General features: G+C 36.6%; 1 protein-coding gene and 1 long non-coding RNA gene across 3 annotated transcripts; one reads left to right on the top strand and one right to left on the bottom strand.

The window, feature by feature from the left end:
* Positions 1 to 10,597: 10,597 nt before the first annotated feature.
* On the bottom strand, positions 10,598 to 14,592 carry LOC110803941 (uncharacterized). Of its 2 annotated transcripts, XR_008928347.1 has the most exons (4): positions 13,929 to 14,592; positions 12,557 to 12,651; positions 11,243 to 11,596; positions 10,599 to 11,147 (listed from the first exon to the last, which is right to left on the bottom strand). It is a non-coding gene; the product is annotated as an uncharacterized lncRNA (long non-coding RNA). The 2 variants fall into 2 exon arrangements; XR_008928346.1 differs by having other exon boundaries at positions 10,598 to 11,596.
* A 19-nt stretch (positions 14,593 to 14,611) lies between these two features.
* LOC110803931 (nitrate regulatory gene2 protein) lies at positions 14,612 to 20,868 on the top strand. Its single transcript, XM_022009479.2, has 4 exons — positions 14,612 to 16,134; positions 16,605 to 16,789; positions 17,885 to 18,105; positions 19,739 to 20,868. The coding sequence occupies exons 1-4, from the start codon at positions 14,805 to 14,807 to the stop codon at positions 20,523 to 20,525; spliced, it is 2,523 nt and encodes an 840-aa protein (XP_021865171.2). The 5' UTR covers positions 14,612 to 14,804; the 3' UTR covers positions 20,526 to 20,868.
* Positions 20,869 to 21,354: the final 486 nt, after the last annotated feature.

Raw genomic sequence — 21,354 nt, forward strand, 5'->3', positions numbered from 1 at the left:
CACCTTACCTCCGTGGTTAAAAACCTTGCAAAGTTCCCTAAAAAAAAAAACTTGCAAAAAAAGTGACATAGGGATCGAAAGTTTTTGCTACGGGTCTGTTAACTAACTAAGCCAATATTTATATCTCACTTAAAACTCCTAATTCCGCCCTTGTTGACAACCTAGTCAAAATCTATAATACAATCCAGGGGAGTAAAACATATATGGGTGGTTATGTTCAAGCTCGTTACCGCGAAAATACGACAGAGATCAATTAGCGTTTAGCCGAGTACTCTGTAACACGTATGTTGTTGTGAATATGTATTTTTTGGTGTTAGAACCCGGTTCATCCTTAGGGGTAATTCGGATTAGGGACGAGGTCTGGGTAGTTAGGTTTCAGTCCCCTCCCAATTATTGTTGCGGGGGATCGAACACGGGTTCTCCCTACCGAATTCAGCCCAACTTTTTGTAAATATGTGATAACCTAGAAAATTATTATTCTCATAACTTTATTGTAAAAAGGAAAAACTCTTTTTTAGGGTTCTGCTACATCTTTAATCTCAAAAGGGAAACCGCTTATTCTTTGCTAAAAGAGGAAATAGCCAAAGAATTAATTAGTTCGATCTTAATGGTTTAATTTTTTTTTTTGATGCGAATGAGCCACAAGGGCAATATAAATTACAAATGGGGGCGGGGGGATTCGAACCTGAAACCTATCGTACACAGGCCCTCAGTCTTAACCACTAGGCCAAGACATCATTGGTATCTTAATGGTTTAATTAGTCAGTATGATGTGTGTTCAGTGTTTGTCAGTTGTCACTAATTAATTGCTTGACAAATGACAACCATTTCTAGTTGCACCGCAAGAGGGCATGACATTTAACATCGCTCCTTGCTCGGTTACTCGGTTGTATGATCCTTCAATCCCTTCGTATAGAATATTGTTTCTTCTCCAAAAGAAAGTTAAATACTTTTTTTTGACATAAAACGGAGACAATATTATTAATTTAGGACTTCAGTCCATAAGAAAGTTTTTGGGTGTGCCCCTTTTGAAAGTTAAATACTTCGTATAAAATAAGTGGAACATTGAAAGCTTAAGGATCGAGAATTGTACAATATCTTAAAACTAATACAATTTGTAATCATCATACGTTATGAGTACTACATTTTTTTTTTTTTTTTTTTTCCTATTACGAGGAGTTCCTCACCTATTTGTGAGTGGATCAATCTTACGCGCGAGTTTATATGGATAGCTTGATGCGCAATATTCCACCCGGCTGAAGCTTTTTCTATATTTAAGGCTCGAACCTTATACCTTGGTTAAGGAGAAAGAGACCTTAATCACTCACACCAACCCTAATTGGTAGTACTACGTATGTTAATTGAACTTGAGCAGTTGAGTGTCCTTATTTTTCCTTCTCTGGACTTAAATTGTTGAATAAGTGAAAATAGGAGGATCAGAATAAAGCCTAGCTTACAATCTTAATTCTTAAATCACAAAGTTTTCAGTATTTTTTTTTTCTTATTTTGTACAGTGTACTTTTGTTTTTAGTAATTGCACTATTTGGGTTTTGCGCCATTCGTATGCTCTTACCATCTTTTGTTCCACTCTAAAAAGAAAAAAATGACCATCTTTTGTGATTTAGATATATTCACATGGAATTTGGTTAAGTTCGCGTATCACGAAATATACTTTTAATATCACATTTTATATATTTTATTAATGTAAAATGAGAAATATTAATAATTAAAATTGTTAATCGGCAAACGTAAATCCTCAAATGGTGCAATACAAAAAAGGAAAAAAAAAAAAGAGTATCATCTATACTAATATATTAAAAAGCGTTTCTAATAGGATCTGAACATCGGACCTGTCACATGTAAGTGAATGTTTTACCATCTTAGTCAACTATAAGCTAGATATTCTCTTTATTCCATATATATGTGTGCACGCGGACACGCGCGTGTGCGTGTGCGTATTGTCAAAATCCAAATTACATAAGGTGATCATACGAGGGTGTATGTGCATTGTCAAAATCCTAATGGTGCAATTATGTATATGTTTAAAAAAACAAGGATATATAAATCGCACTTTTTTTTGACATCGGGTAAACTTGTATTAAAAGTAAAAACATATTACAATTTACTCCCTCCGTCCTTTTTTATTCTTAAGCTTTTCGTTTTTAGTGTCCCATTTTAATCTTTACATTTAGAATCTTTCCTATTGTATCATAAATGTCTTTAATATTCTGTCAAAAATTGTGCAAGTAATTATTTTAATTAATTAAAATCATTGGGGCACTAAAGATTTTACATTTTCCCATTGAGACATAAGACATTAGATCTCTTGCAATTTCTCAATGTTATATTTTGGATAAAAGTTAAAACATTGTTAATAAACGTAAATTGCATTGTTTACATAAAAAAAGGAAGAATCTTATCAACATTAATTACTCTTTCCATCTCTTTTCGTTCTTTACGTTTTCATTTTTTAGTGTCCCAAAAAATACTTTACATTTTCTTTTATATTATCACATAGATGTTTTAATATTCTATCAAAATTTGTGTCCAATGATTATTTTAACAATTAAATTCAAAATCATTTAATCTCTCACACTTTTCCATTGTGACATTAAATTTTTCTCATTTCCCCAATATCAAAATTTTGATAAAAGTGAAAACATTATAAATAAATGTAATTTGCCTTGTTTAAACAACAAAAAAAAGGAAATCTCAGTGTACATTAATTAATCGTTAATACGTTTGCAAAATACCAAACGTAAAGAACAAAAAGAGACATAGGGAGTAGTCGTTAAATCATGTCATTAATTAGTTGATTTTTTGTAACTCTTTATCAATAAATAAAATATTTTTTCTTTTAGAAAAGAGTTGAACCATTGGCATCCTAGAGCCCTAGCTAGCTCTTGTAAATGAAAGAACAAAGATTAAATAAATAAATGGGTAATTGAAATCTCCAAAACTTAGGGACTTATAAAGAAATGTATAATTGGCATGTAATGTCTTGGTTATGATCCTATGAGCTATGGATTTTATTGTTTGGGATTAAATGTTAATTTGTCCCTATTGTATAGGTATACTTTAACACAAGTTTGTAACGTATTAGTCTCTCGCATTTTCTCACATTTTTTCAAGGGGTATTAAATCTCACATTTTCTCAGTGCTTGGTTTTGGATAAAAGTGAAAACATTACTCTATATAAATTAAAATAATTTGTATTATTTAAAAAAAAGAATAGCAGAAATTTCAAACCACAATAATTAGTCGTTAAATCTTGTACAGAATACCAAATATAAAGAATAAAATGATAACGAAGAAGTACTACGGAGTATTTTTTTTTTAAAAAAAATAAATAAAAAATTGGGGGGTGGGGGGAGGACTACTTCGTATAGTGCAAGTTTGGGAAAAGGGCTAAGTAAGGTGTTATTTTCCATGCTGCAATAGGAAACCCAGAAGCTGGGTTCAATTGCTCTGCCCAACATACATTTGTTTTGTCTTCAATCCATTTTGTTACAATTTTTCTTATTCCGATACACAGTCGGTCTGTCGTATGTAAGTATACAATGTAACCATTTTTCTTATTTCACATCTTTCGTGATAATAATGTTATGACTTATGAATTGTGTTATAGTAAGATATAGGTGGCTCACAGGCTCAGCCAAACACTCTGTTGAAATAGAATATGTCATGTACGGGATCGTATAAGTGAGTCCAGACCAAACCTACCAGGGAACACCGAAGACCATGAGGCAGAGCAAACCTACCATGGCTGGCCAAATCTCCAGGCAGACCAAACCTATAAGGGAAGACCAATCTCCGGGAAGGCCAAACCTACCAGGGCAGACAAAGACCATGAGGCAGAGCAAACCTACCATGGATGCCCATATCTCCAGGCAGACCAAACCTATAAGGGCAGACCAATCTCACAGGCAGACCAAATCTGTACATCATCGTCATACACGTGGCGACATCTAAATAAGCCAAAGTACTGAATAGGACGCCTATAAATACCCCCACCTCATTTATGAGAGGGGACATTATTCTCGGTACTTGCTCCACCTTCTCTCTACTTTCTCTCTCTAAATAATACATGATACTGACTTAAGCATCGGAGGGGGTTTCCTCGGTAAAACCCCCGAGGTTAGCTTACGTTTGCTCTGCTTGACAGGGCAAGGTACATCTAGACCATTCCCCCAGTTCCGTACCCGGAACAAGTGGCGCTAGAAGGAGGGGGAATCTCTAAAACCTTGCTCTGGAAGGCAGTGCTCGAAGATAGCAGTTCAAGCAGAACAATTTACTTCAAATAACGTACCATTGTCCCCGAACCTCTGGGTGAAATGTGAGTGAAACCCCCTAAACCATGGTGAACGACCACCATGAATATGATTAATTCAACAGGCTACCGAAATGGATTTCTAGATGAAAGAATTCAAGAAAATAGGAAAAGACAAATAACTTGGCATGTATACAAGGAGGCAATTCCAAGGGACTTATTCACACCAAGCTAAGCTTTCTCTCTCTTTTTCTTATTAATAATACAGTCTGAAATTTCTTTCAAGTGTCAAAACATAGACTACAATTGGTGGATGATGTCGTGAATTTATAGATTTTGCAAACGGCTGAAATCATCTGTGTACACCAACTGTTTGTAAAAATGCATCAATGAAATCAATCAGTATTTACATATTTGACTAAGCATGTTGCAATAACTACCAAATGCATGCTTCACCAACGATTTATAAGTAAACAAAAATGACGGAGTTAAATCAATTATTTAGTCTTTGTATATGAATATGGTTTTTCATATTCTATTGAGCTCTAAAAGGTGCACTGTACTCTGTGACTCTTATGACTCAGAGCATGCCATGTGCTCGATCAAATTCCCAAGTGGAATCACATCGTTCCTAGCGTATCTAATTTCATGGTCATACTCTGACCAGACCTTAGGTGGCAGAGCAAAGGCCATCAATCCAGAGCAAAGATAATGCGACAAGAGGAGTCAAAGCATTGAGGCTAGGCAAAGTTGGCCTAGTAGAAAGAAGACCATGAGGCAGATCAAGACTACAGAGGTAGACCACATACATTACGTCAGCTCAAGGCTCATAGCGATAAAATGAGAAATTGAATTGAGGCCAGAGTAAGGTGGTGCGAAGAGGAATACACACACACGTACCAAAGTTAGGACTCGAGACAAGAACACATGAAAAGGAGTATGGAAGCATGATAGAGCAAGAGTAATCCAATAGGAAGATTTTACTGGTAAGCATGCATGTTAAATGCTAAAATTTGCAGAACAAAGAAAAAATGTTGAAATGCATATTAATGTTATTGTTTTACAGAGTTATACATATCTATATGTACATTACCTAGCAATATGATTGGCCATTACTTATTATTATGAATATAAAAGGCCTAGCTAGCCTATATTCAGATACGATCTTGACAAAGTATCAAAATTTTATTTTTTTTTATATTTTTTTTTTTAAAAAAAAGAAAAAAAAGAAAAGAAAAGAAGAAGTTGGAACTGAAGAAATAATCATGAGTTTCTCTGGTTATGAAAACCCAGAGCAAATTAAAATCTAAGCGGCCAAAAAGGTCGGAGTTGAAGATAAATTTCTAAATTTGCTCCCAGAGCAAATTAAAATCTAAGCGGCCAAAAAGGTCGGAGTGGAAGATAGACTTCAAAATTTGCTTCCAAAGCAAATTAAAATCTAAGCGGCCAAAAAGGTCGGAGTTGAAGATAGATTTGCTCCCAGAGCAAATTAAAATATAAGCGACCAAAAAGGTCGGAGTTGAACATAGATTTCCATATTTGCTCCCAGGGCAAATTAAAATCTAAGCGGCCAAAAAGGTCGGAGCTGGAGATAGGTTTCTAAATTTGCTCCTAGAGCAAATTAAAATCTAAGCGGCCAAAAAGGTCGGAGTTGAAGATAGATTTCTAAATTTGCTCCCAGAGCAAATTAAAATCTAAGCGGCTAAAAAGGTCGGAAATGAAGATAGATTTGCTCACAAAGCAAATTAAAATCTAAGCGGCCAAAAAGGTCGGAGTTGAACATAGATTTCCAAATTTGCTCCCAGAGCAAATTAAAATCTAAGCGGCCAAAAAGGTCGGAATTGAAGATAGATTTGCTCCCGGAGCAAATTAAAATCTAAGCGGCCAAAAAGGTCGGAGCGGAAGATAGATTTCTAAATTTGCTCCCAGAGCAAATTAAAATCTAAGCGGCCAAAAAGGTCGGAGTTGAAGATAGATTTCTAAATTTTCTCCCAAAGCAAATTAAAATCTAAGCGGCCAAAAAGGTAGGAGTTGAAGATAGATTTCAAATTTGCTCCCAGAGCAAATTAAAATCTAAGCGACCAAAAAGGTCGGAGTTGAAGATAGATTTCTAAACAAGTTAAAATCTAAGCGGCAAAAAAGGTCGAAGTTGAAGATAGATTTGCTCCCAAAGAAAATTAAAATATAAGCGATCAAAAAGGTCGGAGTTGTACATAGATTTCCATATTTTCTCCCAGAGCAAATTAAAATCTAAGCGACCAAAAAGGTCGGAGTTGAAGATATATTTTCTTCCAGAGCAAATTAAAATCTAAGCGGTCAAAAAAAAAAAAGTCGTAGTTGAAGATAAATTTCCATGTTGCTCCCAGAGCAAACAAAAAGGTAAGCGACCAAAAAGTTCGGAGACAAATAAATATCTAAATTTGCTCCGAGAGCAAAATTGAAACCTAAGCGGCAAATGAGTCAAAAAATGAGCACTATGGAAAGACCCAAAGGGCAATATAGTAGTACCAAAAAGAGCCCCCAGGACACACCTTTTATGGAAAAACTTACCCCCACAAGTCTAGAAGACCACCAAAAAAAAAAAAATAGAGAAGACATGCCATCCCCTACGAGTACACGGGCACTGGGAAGAAAGGGAAGAGTGGGCTTAACCTCAAGTCAAGCCAACTCTTGAGGGACTAGTTGTACATAGTCTAATATGCATCACCATCCAAAGTAGGCATGAACGACATGGCAAAGATGAAGAGCATCAAAGAGCAGGCTTAACCCTAAGGTGAAGCCAACTGTTGAAGGACTAGTTGTATGCGGTCTAATATGCATCACCATCAAGAGTAGGCATGAAGGACAGGACACAGATGAAGAGCATCAAAGAGCAGGCTTAACCCTAAGGTCAAGCCAACTCTTGAGGAACTAGTTGTACGTGGTCTAATATGCATCACCATCAAGAGTAGCCATGAACAGCAGGAAAAAGATGAAGAGCACCAAAGAGCAGGCTTAACCCTAAGGTCAAGCCAACTCTTGAGGAACTAGTTGTACGGGATCGTATAAGTGAGTCCAGACCAAACCTACCAGGGAACACCGAAGACCATGAGGCAGAGCAAACCTACCATGGCTGGCCAAATCTCCAGGCAGACCAAACCTATAAGGGAAGACCAATCTCCGGGAAGGCCAAACCTACCAGGGCAGACAAAGACCATGAGGCAGAGCAAACCTACCATGGATGCCCATATCTCCAGGCAGACCAAACCTATAAGGGCAGACCAATCTCACAGGCAGACCAAATCTGTACATCATCGTCATACACGTGGCGACATCTAAATAAGCCAAAGTACTGAATAGGACGCCTATAAATACCCCCACCTCATTTATGAGAGGGGACATTATTCTCGGTACTTGCTCCACCTTCTCTCTACTTTCTCTCTCTAAATAATACATGATACTGACTTAAGCATCGGAGGGGGTTTCCTCGGTAAAACCCCCGAGGTTAGCTTACGTTTGCTCTGCTTGACAGGGCAAGGTACATCTAGACCATTCCCCCAGTTCCGTACCCGGAACATGTCATACTCCAAAAATGACGCATATATGTTTTGTTAGAATATAGCTAGCTTGAATCTGTCAAGTCCTTTTACTTGTAATGTCCCAACAGAAACACTAGGGTTATCTGTTTATGATATATTTTCTAAGTTTTTTCGCATCTGTTTAGAGAGTACTATATAAAATTTTTAGGTTATAACCTAGTTGTATTACGTAATCCATATTCCCAAAGATCAATAAAGTTTTTCTCTCCTTTACATGTACGTAGCTAACACATTGTTCGTAAATCACGTTAAATCTATATGCTCCTTATTTACGTTCTTAATTGTATTTCTTATTTCACCTATACATGTGTTGCAAACCATGGCGAATCTATAATAAAATAAAATAAAGGCTAATAGGCTGCAAACACAAACAAAAGACAGCCTTCTCATTAGTAAGAAGAATCACCTTTTTATACAAAACAAGCAGGCAACAAACAAACAAACAGCCTTCCACAACCCTATAATTATTTAAGTGTCATTAAATCATTAACCACAATTTAACTATTGCCGACCAATGTTAATAAAGTTAATAACCATATTTTGTACAGAATAATTAATTCAGTCAAAGATTGTCTGTAATTAGGTTAAAATTATAATATTAATTTATTGTTAATTAGTCTGATAATCGAACCGCATGTCTTCTCCACTTTCCTTAATCCCCTAATTAGTTTGTTGGATTCTTAAATCGGATAAAGATGAAAGTTGGAAGAAGCTACTTTGTCAAAAATGTGAATAAAGGGAACTGTTAAAGTGGTGATGTACCAACAAGTCTACGTGCGTCTCTTTGTATTTTTCGATAAAGTATACAAAGTGAAGTACTCCGTATGTAGTTTTCCCTTTTGTGTTCTTTGAGTGAGAGAAAATCGTATTCTTTTTTTTGACCAAGAGAAAATCGTATTCGGACTTGGGGATTCATGGTTGAATGTGCAATTCATTGGCCAGTGTATTTCCCTTCGTATTTATTTAAGAGATACACTTGGTCGGGCATGAGTATTAAGAAAAAGAATTGAATAAAATAAAGTAATAAAACAAGTGGGGTGAGCACGGGTATTAAGAAAAAGAATTGAATGAAATAAAGTAATAAAACAAGTGGGGTTGGGTAGGTATTTTAATAAGTAAAACAAGTATGGATCATGTCATTTTAGGGGATGGAGGTGGGGATGGGGGTGTAGATAGATTATTTAATTAGATGGTGGGGTTGATAAATTACTAAAAATGACAAGTGTATCTCTTAAATAAATACGGCCAGAAAAGGCAAGTGTATCCTTTAAATAAAAAACAGAGGGAGTATTTTTTTAACGGTATTTTAATGAAATATTCTTGAGGTTTCACGAAATGCAGCAAATAAATTTGCGTGTTTAAAATCACATAATATATCCCTATTTAAATTTATTTTGTATCAAATATTCTTATTACTCGAAAATCTAATACCGTTAACTCATTACCCCAAATCAGTTAATTAAACCTAATTAATTAAAACTAACCCTCAAAAAAAAAATAACCCCAAATTAACTAATTTACTCATAATCATCTATAATTATCTACTTCACTTCTATTTTTTTTTAAAAAAATTACCCCTCAAATTAACCCCAAATTAACTAATTTACTCATAATCATCTATAATTATCTACTTTACTTCTAATTTTTTTTAAAAATAATTACCCCTCAAATTTCTTATTGAGTATGAACTTAAGACCTCCCATTTAAGTGGAAGAGTATGACAAAAGTCTGAGCAAGAGTCTTGTAATTCCAAGACTCTACTTAAAATGTTTAAACAGTATATTCAATCTTAATTATTATTATTATTTGTTCTTTTTTATTTTATTATTTTCATAAGTTTGAGGAGTCTTGAATGAGTATGAGGGGTGAAGTGGAAAAATTAAGTAAGTCTGAAAGGGTCTCAACAAGAATCTGATTAATTGAAAATAAATAAAAATTTATAAAAAAGATGACGTGGAAGTCTTAGCTTATACTAGCGCTAATCTTACTCTAAGGCTCTATTTTTTACGTCTTATTTTGATTTTTTTCAGGCAAAATAATTAAGTTAAGACAAGTTTAGTTAAATTCATAAAATAAGTTTTTTTTTGTTACGGAGTACTCCCTCCGTTTCTTTTTGATCTTCCTGTTTGGAGTTTTGGGTGGAAATTAAGAAATTTGAATCTTTTAATGATTGGGTGTAAGAGTAATGATTGGGTGTAAGAGAAAATAATAAATAAATAAAGAAAGTAATAAAGAAATGAAGGAGAGAGAAGATATTTTAATAAAAAATCATAAAAGTGGGGTTGGGTGGATGAATAGGGAAATGTGAATGAATTAAATAAGGGATGGTGGGGAAATTTATGGTAAAAAGTCATGTCCCAAAATAGAAACAGGAAGATCAAATAGAAACGACATTTATAGAAACAGGAAGATCAAAAAGAAATGGAGGGAGTACATTAACATTTTTACAAATAGATTTATTTCAGATAAAATAAACTCATACTTCCTCTGTTCTTTTTTAAATCACACAATTATTTTGGCACGTTAGCCAATGTACGATTTCAAACATTAATATCTTCAATTATGGATAAGAAAAAATTATGAAAAATATTTATTTAAAAAATATTTATTGAGACGAATCTAATAAAACCTCACACGACTATATTTTTTTTCTTAAGTATAAATCACAAAAAGAAGTCAAAAAGGCTTGTATGAATAATGTCGAAAATTCAATTGTGTATGTAAATAAGAACGGAGGAAGTATAAGATAAGTTAAGTTCATACAAAATCAAGATCTTTTATTATTTTGAAACTAGTCTTATATGCACGCGATGCGTGCGAGATAATATCAGAACTTTAAATTGTTTTATTACAACTAATGACCAAAATTAATATGCCAAAAAACCTGTTCACAAAGTTCATCTAAAGACAAATTATACGTAATCCCTATTTAAATAGCAACTGACAAAAGAAAATTATACATCATCCCTATTTAAATAGCAACTGAAAAAAGTGATATCATTAGGTTTCTGTTTGCTAATTGCATATGGCTTAAATATATTGGGAGCCTCACTCGTGTACCCACTTTGAGAATAAGCAGATATCATTGCAGTCCGAGCAATAAGATCCTTTGGATGAAGCTGGTCAAATAGTAGCGGAGATGGGTCTGCTTCACCAAACTTTGCATACATTTGCAAAAGAGTTGTCCCAACAGAAACAGATACTGCATTAACATCCACACTTCAACAATATACAACAGTAATGCTAATAGTTCAGTTTGCTTTCCCTAAAAAAAATAGTTCAGTTTGCTAAACTGTTACCTGTGCAAGAACAAAATTAATTGAAATCGATCAATTCAAGTATTATATGAAAATTTTGAAATCAGATTAACAAAAAAAGATGCATAAATTCATACTTGTATAAGGAGACTCCGAAGTCAGATCCAGAGAATTGAGGGAAAAGGGGATCGCGGAGATGGAGAAGAGCAGCGGGAAGGAGAAGAAGCGAAGACAGCGACTGGAGGCGGGAAATCTAGGGTTTGATAGACTGCTTCAACTTCGGTTTGTTTGCATTTACAGTCTCCATAACATAGAAGTCTGGCATTGTCATTTAGTTGAGATGGTATCTATGAATAAGCTTCTTCTGCCACCCTGGTTTTATGACACTGGCAGATTCTGTTCACACATGGACAACTCTAATTTGCAGTCATTGAGGCTGCTACACCGATTTGGCTTTGCTTCAGTTTGAGATTCTCTTGAAAGTGTTAAACCTGGTAAGACTCACAATGCTGTATTAGATAGTTTTAATAAATGCTAAATTATTAATTGTAGAGTCACAACTGTAGTTATGTAAATAGTGGGAAGAAGAATAAGCAATGCACTTCTGGTAGGGAAGGGATTGTGTTTTCTTTACCAAATGAAATAGCGAAGAGGATCACCAACAGAACTCAGACTGCCAAAGCGAAAGCTTTAGTCAAGCGAAAACTTTTGTGAACCAATTTCTTTTGTGAACCAATATACGAAACACCTCCAAGTAAATATAAGAAACATCTCCAAATAAAATAAACCCAACTTGACTGATAGTCAATGTACACATAAGATAGTTCATCTTCTTTTATAATGAATCAAAATTCATAATAAAAATGAGAAAAAGATCTCAATTACCATCAGAAATAGGAGGGAGATTAGAAAACTGATGTAAAATCTGATTTAAAAGATCCAGACGATCCCTAAGACATCAGACATCAGACACATTCACGTAGAATTCACGAAGGGACATTGATAGGTCGACCTAAGAATCCTAATCACATTCTCATCACTAACAAAAACTTGCCTCAGAGTTTGAATTATAAGATTCAAGCGAATGCATAAGAACGCAGGACACGCTGATATAGCGCTAGATTATATCAGACCCAGAAAGTCTTATGCCCTGAAGAAGCTCAATTTTGGGTTTTTGGGTTTCATCGACATTAAACAATAGAAGTTGCATTCAATTTGGATGACCCTTCTAATCTGGGATTCATCAAGTCCAATTAAGCTTCTGACTTCATTATCACATTAAAATGGAGAAAAATTTAAGCTCGTTTACAGGTTTAATTGAATAGAGATTGAATTTCCCTCTTGATAATTGTGGAATTATATGATGCAAATTTCAAGGTTGTGTAGATGCAATATACGAATAATATCCAAGATGATAAAAACAATGAAGATGACTCAGAGGGAAAGCAGACCTTATGGTTTCAAGAGGTGCCAAAATCGCCTTCGACATAGCCCCAGCCAAAGCACCACTAAGAAACTCCCCTACTTCTCTGGTTCCAATAAAATCCTGAGCCAAATTACAGCAGCATTTCAGTCAAGTACACACATCAATTCAGCCAATTAGAAAACGAACTCGCTATCTAATGCTAACCAATCGAAAACTTCAAAGCATAATCGAAGATATACAACACAACACTTTTCATATTTTGCAACATTCTTAAAACTGCAACATCAGAGATGAGATCATACAATAATTTCCTCATCTACCAACATAACTACTTGCAAATTGCGAAAAAATCCATAAAGCCAGCACTAAAATGATTATATCAATGAAATTAATTAATCAACAACTAAAAACAAAAAAGAGTTCGGCATTGATGAAATATTAAAGAACAGCCAACCACCAAAGAACAGGTGGACATACCAACCACCAAAGAAAAGTCGTTGGTATCGGAAGAAGGTATGTGGTATTAAGAGATATAGTTAAAGGCGTGATTATGCCTAATCAATCTGGTCCTGGTAGCAGTTTCTCTATTAAGAATTGCTATGACCTCCTAAGTCAGCAAGTCCATAGGTGTAACTGGGTTCAGGTGGTCTGGTAGAAAATGGCATCACCAAAGCACATGTTTTTAGTCTGGGTAGCTATTCAGCAAAGGTTACCCACAAAGGACATACTATATAAAAATGGAGTAAGTCAGTATGAGGTTTGCTTGATTTGTGTCTCTGCCTCTAAAATCCACAATTATTTGTTGTTTGAGTGCTGCTACAGTAAGAGTTGGAGTTGTTTCCAGGAAACTTTAATAAACCTTAAAATCACAACTTTAGTAAAATAACAAACAAAGAACAATCAGTTCAGCCTCGCTAGGCTTGAGCTCGATTATATAGTTTGAGGCTGACACTGACCTCAGCATAATCCGACTCATTCTATTAAATTAGAATCTCAGAAGTCAAAACTAAGAAGCTCCTTAAGATGATAATTGCTGCAAACATATTTATAGTGATGAAAATGTCAAATGTCAATGCACATTGAAGAATAATTTAGCCTCATTTCTTCAAATTCAAGCAGATATTACTACGAAAAATGAAATTAGAGCCCTATAGCTAATATGTCATCCGCAACGGAATGATGGAAACCGTAACCCATAAATTTCACTGGATATTTCCCAAATCAACCTCCGAAATCAAAACAGTGAAAATGCAATTTGACATCAGCTAATTTAAAACACAAAATTGGAAAAATCAAGAATCAAATTTCTCCAAAATTCGATTAATTTACATGTCCAGATGCAAAATACGAAACTCAAAAAACAACACCCATATCAAAATTAATGGCGTAAAACATACCTAATCATCAAACTGGTTTGCGAGAAATAAACCTGAGGAGAATAAATAAGCAAAGCTGCCACGAAGACAATCAACCACAACCAGCAGCATAACCGTCGACAGTAGAACCGAAATCCGGCGAAAGATGTGACGGTGGCGATCCTTCAGCGATGAAAGTAAATTACAACACTAATGACGACAACAAAACTTGTCAACACCAACAACCAACTGACTACCATAGCAGGCTGCGGCGGCGGCGACAACGACTGGATGAACGGAGGCTTACAGGAGGCCGGTCTGGAGACAGAGTATGAGATTGGGGCTCTCTAACCCTAGAAACGGCTGTTTGCTGAGGGAAAAGTGAAGAGAGAGAAAAGTGAGGGAGAGGCTCAGCGATAAGCCGATAACCAACGAAATGGGAAGGGTGTGAGGGTATTTTTGTCATTTACTTTGGGGACACGAAAAGTTTAATTACGAAAGTAACCTCAGCTGTTCCTTTATAGAATAGAGATTCAGTTTCGCGTGCTTTAAGAAAAAGGAGAAATTAATACTTAGAACTTTCTTGGGGAAATTAATAAGAAATTAATAAGAAATTAAGACACGTCCTATCAACGTATTTTTAAGACATGTATTTTCCTTTTTTTTTTTAATTAAAAAAAAGAAAGAGAAAACTAAAAAGAAAAGCAGCAGTTATCACTTATTAGTTTATTACCAGTAGCAGTAGTGGCTAGTTGGCTACTCTACAACGGAGTACTCCACTCTACTCATTAATTCTTCTTCCTTCTTCCTTCAACCGTTCTTTCTCTCTCCAAAACAATACCAACCAACCAACCACCATGAAATCCGTCGCAACCAACACCAGCCACCACTGAACCTGCCTAATTTATCTCTCCGAAAATGGGGTGCACAGCTTCTAAACTAGACAACGAAGACACTGTCCGCCGCTGCAAAGAACGCCGTCGACTCATTAAAGACGCCGTCTTCTCCCGCCACCACCTTGCCGCCGCACACGCAGACTACTGCCGCTCCCTCCGCGTCACCGGCGATGCTCTTTCTGACTTCGCCGCTGGTGAACCTCTCCTCGTCGTATCCCCCTCGACCCCTTCCGTCCTCGTTAACCATTCCCAAAGTAATAATACTCGCATACCTTCCAATTTCATCCCCAAATCCCCGTCGTCTTTCTCCTCTTCTTCCACCGCCACCCATCTCCCTAACCCCCCTCCGCCAATCAAAACTATCCCCTTCAGCCATGCTCCGCCACCACCGCCTCCGGAGTTTTCTCCGACAGTCGCAAGCTCGAAGCTCCCCCATATACTCTCTTCTTCCAGTGTCAAATCCGGTAATGTTAGCGAAAAAGGGAGGGTAAGAAAGGGTCCGAAATTGCCGCATATTTTATCGGATTCGAGCGTTTCGTCTTCGACGCCGAAGTCTTTCGCCGGGAAATTTGACTTTTCAGCTGAAACGACGTATGTCGGTGTGCCGAATTGCAATTACGCATCTACCCCTTCTCAGACATCCTCCGTTTGGAATTGGGATAATTTCTACCCACCGCCTTCGCCGCCTGATTCCGAATTCTTCCAACCTGGCTCTGCCAAAAGCGAAACTGTGTTCAGCCACCACAACCACCCTGGTTCCACCAAAAGTGAAACCGTGTTCAACCACCAAAACCACCCTGGGTCCACCAAAAGCGAAACCGTGTTCAGCCACCACAACCACCGCCGCGATTACAACCAAGGGCAGACTCGTCATTTGGGCGATGAGGATGAAAGGGAGGAGAGAGAAAGAGAGAGTGAGAGGGAGGAGGTTCACTGTAGTGACTGGGGTGATCATTACAGCACAACATCCTCGGATTCAGACGATGTTGATGAAGAGGAGGATGATGGGGATGATGAGAGGGAAACGAGATCGGAGATTTCCGAGCTGCGAACACGGTCACATTTCGGGTCTTCCTCGGTCCGGAGCGAGCCCGTTGGGATGCCTCCGCCGTTGAAGAAGGTGGAGGAGCGGTCCGAGGATGGTGCTTCGTCTTCGAGGAGCTGGAAGAATAATGGGAGAGAAGTTTGTGGGAGTGAAGAGATGAGGATTGTGGTTAGGCATAAAGATCTTCAGGAGATTGTTGCTTCACTTAAGGAGTATTTTGAAAAAGCTGCTGCTTCTGGGGATCAGGTTTCTGAGATGTTAGAGTCTGGTAGAGCTCAGCTTGATCGCAGTTTTCGACAAATAAAGAGTATGATCTTCCTATCTTTGCATCTTTATGTTCAAATAACATATTATCGTTGCTTGTTATTTCCTGTGATCCAGAGTATAAGTAGTTTTGAGCCAATTTTTACACCTGTTTATGAATTGAAACAATTTAGTTGACATTGTATTAGCAGTATGAACTGACGTTTTTTATTTGTATAATTGTTACAGAATCATATTGTTGCCTGTGATCTGGAATAGATTTGATTGAATATGGGTACTATTTATTGTTAAAAATTTATACATGATGGTGAACTGTAATTGGATTTTTGAGTAATTGGTGGATATTTGAATCAATTCATCCTCTGGTTGATATAGTTTGAGTTCCGAATGTAGAGTACATAGAACAGTACTGTAGAATGATGAATAGCTAGTGATGTTAGAATTGAATGAGTTCATCGTCTGATGAGTTTTATGGATTTAGGCATTTACTTTTGTTGTTGTTGGATGTTGCAGAAACTGTTTATCATTCAAGTGGGGTGTTGAGTACCTTGAGCTCAAGCTGGACTTCGAAGCCTCCACTAGCTGTGAAGTATCGGCTTGATACCAGTGCGTTGGAAGCAACCGGAGGTTCTAAGAGTCTTTGCTCAACATTGGAACGCCTTCTGGCGTGGGAAAAGAAGCTTTACGAAGAAGTTAAGGTGATTTTTTCTCGAAAATTTTGCTTTATTGATCAACTATACTACATCTATTTTTATCATTGCCTTTTTTTCTGGCCTTTTGATAAAGTTCCAGTAAGGGGAAATTTTTTATGTACTCCTTTTTTTCTCACCCCTGTGTGGATCTCTGATTGAGAGAGTTAATAGTAATGGCCACTTGATTGTGATACTGACATTTTGAGATCCCACTTTTCTTAAAGTATCCATTTTCTGATCCCATCTAATTGTCTTTCAGTTCTTATTTTCAAGCTAAAACAAATTGATAAGATGGGAGTGGTTCTCGTAGTTTTGCATTAACTTCTTTTATTTTGTGTGCTGTGAACCAGACCTTTTTATTAGTTCACTCCATTTAGGCAATGGTCCCTTCCAATTGGAGACTCTCAAAGAAAGAATTTGTAATCCCTCTAGTTTCTAGACAGTTCCACTTCATTTTTCGGCCGATTTCCAGTTATTATGTCCCAGTTTAATTATCTATGTCCTTTAAAACATGATTCATTTGTACCATTTACTTCAATTGGTTCTTTTAAACTATTCTTGATATCCAAGTTTGTCAAATAGGTCAGTCAGAATGACACAGGGGAAGTATTACTTTTATACTTATAGTTGTTTCACACACCAAAGAATAAAGGTGGGCCGTGATTGTGAACTAGTCGGTTGACGTTACTGTTGTTACTAGAGTGTTATCTTGATGAATCTCATAGTGGATCAATTCCAACCAATTGCGTAAATATTTGCGAGGATGTTAAGAGTGGAGAAGAGGAAAAGATAATGGATTGTGGAGACGTTCATTATGTTCAAATGTGGATTGTTCAGCCGGCAATGCTGGTTTGCTATGGTTAATTATGATCTCACTTGAAACATGCTGTAAGAACAATGAGAAGACTTGTTTCAGAGTTATGTTTTTGTGATTATTGGTTGTAATCTTCATGAAGTATTTTAATCAAGAAACCTAATGCTGGAAAAATGAGTTGAGGTTTTGTATATATATATATATATATATACTCCGATATATATATTAGTTATGTTTTGTTGCATTAGATGTGGATGCAATTCTGATCAATTTTATATGAGCTGCAGGCTAGAGAAGGTGTGAAGATTGAGCATGAGAAGAAATTGGCAACACTTCAGAGTCAGGAATACAAAGGCGATGAAGTTAAGTTAGACAAAACAAAGACTTCAATTAAGAGATTGCAGTCTCTAATTATAGTGACTTCACAAGCTGTCAATACGACATCATCTGCCATTGTTGGTCTCAGGGACAGTGATCTTATCCCACAACTGGTTGAACTCTGTCACGGGTAAGCATTATTTGATTGAGAATTGAGTCTATTGTTGTTTGTAAAATTTCTTAATTTGATATCTTCATCCAGAATTAGTGTTGTATTATGGCTCATTGGCTCGACCTACTAACTAGTCTACTTAAATGCTATGATACCACAACTGCCCCACCTTACTGATTCCCCATCTTATATTGGAATGCGTTCACCGTATGGTCATTTTCTACGCTATCCTTAGATCAGCCTTCTCCTTTCCATTACTTTCCCTGCCAGACAAATTCACTCTGAGCCTTTATGGTTTTGAAACTTTAAATCTCAGTTCCGTTGGTACCAGGGTGGCCTTGCATTCCTTTGGTTGGTAGAGAAATAATAGTGAAGTTCGATGCCCCTTAAAACAGTTTATCCAATTTTAGACTTCCTCATTTAAGTCTGTCAATTATCCGCCTGCATCATTTCATTCCGAGTCCTGCCCAACATAGATGTGAAATTAGAAGGAACTACTGCGGAAGAAGGATTTTTGGGCAAGTGGCTTGGCAAAACTACAAAAAAGAAAAACATACATACACATACACATACACATACACACATGTGCTTTTGCAACTTGCAACCCTCTTGTAGGTGTCCTGTTGTCCTATTTGGCCGCCCTTGTAGCAATTACAGTAGTTCACTCATGAAATGGTCCCTTTAGGCTTATATACAAGTTCATTCTTGATATATTGATATGATTAATGTTGTGGCATTTGGTAGATTGCTTTTATTGTATCTGGACCCACCCTTGTTTTTTTCTGGCTAATCTAAAAAGGATTTCATATTGTTAAAGTGACTGTATTGCTTGCTGTTGGTTTGCTTGCTTTTAATTGATGTGGGGCCTACGTAACACTTACAGTAAGATCTGGATTTAATTAGAGTTTAATCTTGTGTCATACACCATCTTCATTCAGTATATTTGAACTGTTTGAGCAGATTGAGAAGGATATTCATTTTTATTGATTAATAATGTTCTGTCAGTACTGAAATAGCATTGCAGGGCCCAGGTTGTCATTGTCATGAATCAGTAAAGACTAAAGATTATGCAAATCTTTAACCATATTACAATTTAGTATGATTGTCAAATGGATCTATCAAAATGGTGAAGATCATTGAAAATCGACCCCACTGTGCGTTGCGTCTCTTTGGTTAAAGGAGCTAACCAGTTTGAGTAGATAGATTGCAAACATATAATAGATTCCGTGGTGAAATTTTTGGACCGTTCTCTGCTAATGGCTTAGTTCCCTTAAGATCAGTGGGGTTCCTGTTTAGCTTTGTTGCCATCGTAGTATTTAGTGGGAGTTATATTTTAAATGCATCATATTGAAGTTGGCAATGTGTGTTTTGAACTTATTGGCTGTTTAGGAAGATACAAACATATTTACCTTACCAAGTATGCTTGAATGTCATTTTCTTCTTTATAGACTGTGCTTGCCTGCTAGACTTTTGAACTTCACTAGCTTACTTTACTGGTTAGAAATGGATGGAAGTAAAATATTTTACTAAATCTTTGATCAAAACATTGAAAAACTTGTATATTGTTACCTGTAAGTTGAAATTGTATCCCCAGCAGTTGAAGTTCAATAAATTGGTTTAATGTAAAATAATTCCTCTCTGGTGAATGCAGGATGATGTACATGTGGAGATCAATGAATCAGTTCCATGAAGTTCAGAACCAAATTGTACAGCAAGTACGTGGTCTCATAAACCGTTTAGCAAAAGGGGAATCAACCTCTGAACTTCATCGGCAAGCAACTCGAGACTTAGAATCAGCTGTCTCTGCCTGGCACTCAAGTTTCTGCCGCCTTATTAAATTCCAACGGGAGTTCATCCGTAATCTTTATGGTTGGTTCAAGCTAACCCTCCTTCCTGTTGACCAAGAATCATCAAACATGATGCCGGAGCACTCGGATGCATATCCTTTTTTCGACGAATGGAAGAATGCCCTTGACCGTCTTCCTGATACCGTTACTTCAGAAGCCATGAAAAGCTTTGTTAATGTTGTGCATGTTATATCAGCCAAGCAAACTGAGGAATTTAAGATCCAAAAAAGAACAGAGACAATATCAAAAGAACTCGAGAAGAAATCCTCGGCTGTCAGAACCCTTGAGAAGAAGTACTACAACTCTTATTCTATGGTAGGCCTCGGTTTTCCGGATACAGGACCCGACAACGGGCAGGCACTTGACGCGCGTGATCCACTTTCCGAGAAAAAATCGGAGCTCCAAGCTTGCCAAAGGCGAGTAGAAGACGAGATGATGAAACATGCTAAAGCAGTGGAAGTGACTAGAGCAATGACATTGAACAATATACAGACAGGGTTGCCGGGAGTGTTTCAGTCATTAACGAGTTTCTCCTTGTTATTCGTGGAGGGACTTGAAGCAGTGTGTACCCGTTCTTACGCCATAAAATAGAAAGACGTAACTCTTGATCTCGATTTTGACCTTTTTGGGGGATATTTTTTGGATTTACGGTAAGGTTAAGCTTTCGGAGGGCTGGGATTTTTTTGGCTGTGTCCCTTCTGTTTATTTAGCATTACCTATTTCTCCTTGTGGGGGTTGTTGTCTGTAGTTCTTTGTTGTAGATATATGTGGAATTTTGAAAGTTGATCATCTTTGATATTGGTTGAGGGATAGGAAATTGCCCTCTTTGTACAGGAAACTGCTTACATTATTACTATGTTTGTTTTCTCTGGGAATTTTACATAAATTATTCAAATATTTTAATCAATAAATGAACCTTCCACTTCTCTACCAATCATTTTGTCCTGTAATCTTTTGGCTTGTGACTGTAATTTATTCTGGATATATTATGTCAGAGCTTGGAAAAGAACTGAATTTTTTTTGTTCAGATATGCATTTGTATTGCATGATTGCATCTCCCCATTGGGGCATTGGGTGTAATGGGTTATAATTTTATAAAGACCGGGAGTATTAATCACATGGATGATAATGTAGACGAGGTTCAATTCCATAAAATTATGGAATCTTGTGTTTACAGTCATTACACCATGTTATGAAACCATCTTCAACCTGGTGAGAGGATATGGTTCGTCTGCTTAAAGCAGACAACTCGCTTGCGCTTACATGGCTACAACCATTTACCAGCTTAGTTAACTTAATATATGCAGGAGGTAAACAATGTGGAATGTGTATTATATCAGATAATCGAAGATATGCAGAGTGTCAGAGGAAAATGCCAATAATCTTACACATGTTGGAGTATATATGTGAACACTATTTT

Source organism: Spinacia oleracea, chromosome 2 (genome assembly GCF_020520425.1).
Source record: "Spinacia oleracea cultivar Varoflay chromosome 2, BTI_SOV_V1, whole genome shotgun sequence".
NCBI classification, from domain to species: Eukaryota; Viridiplantae; Streptophyta; class Magnoliopsida; order Caryophyllales; family Amaranthaceae; genus Spinacia; species Spinacia oleracea.

Bases quoted from the DNA above. Each gene is read 5' to 3' on its own strand.
- LOC110803931 (XM_022009479.2), top strand. From the start codon at position 14,805: ATGGGGTGCACAGCTTCTAAACTAGACAACGAAGACACTGTCCGCCGC. The intron at 16,135-16,604 runs GTATGATCTTCC...TGGATGTTGCAG, and splicing joins CAGTTTTCGACAAATAAAGA to AAACTGTTTATCATTCAAGT. The intron at 16,790-17,884 runs GTGATTTTTTCT...TATGAGCTGCAG, and splicing joins AGCTTTACGAAGAAGTTAAG to GCTAGAGAAGGTGTGAAGAT.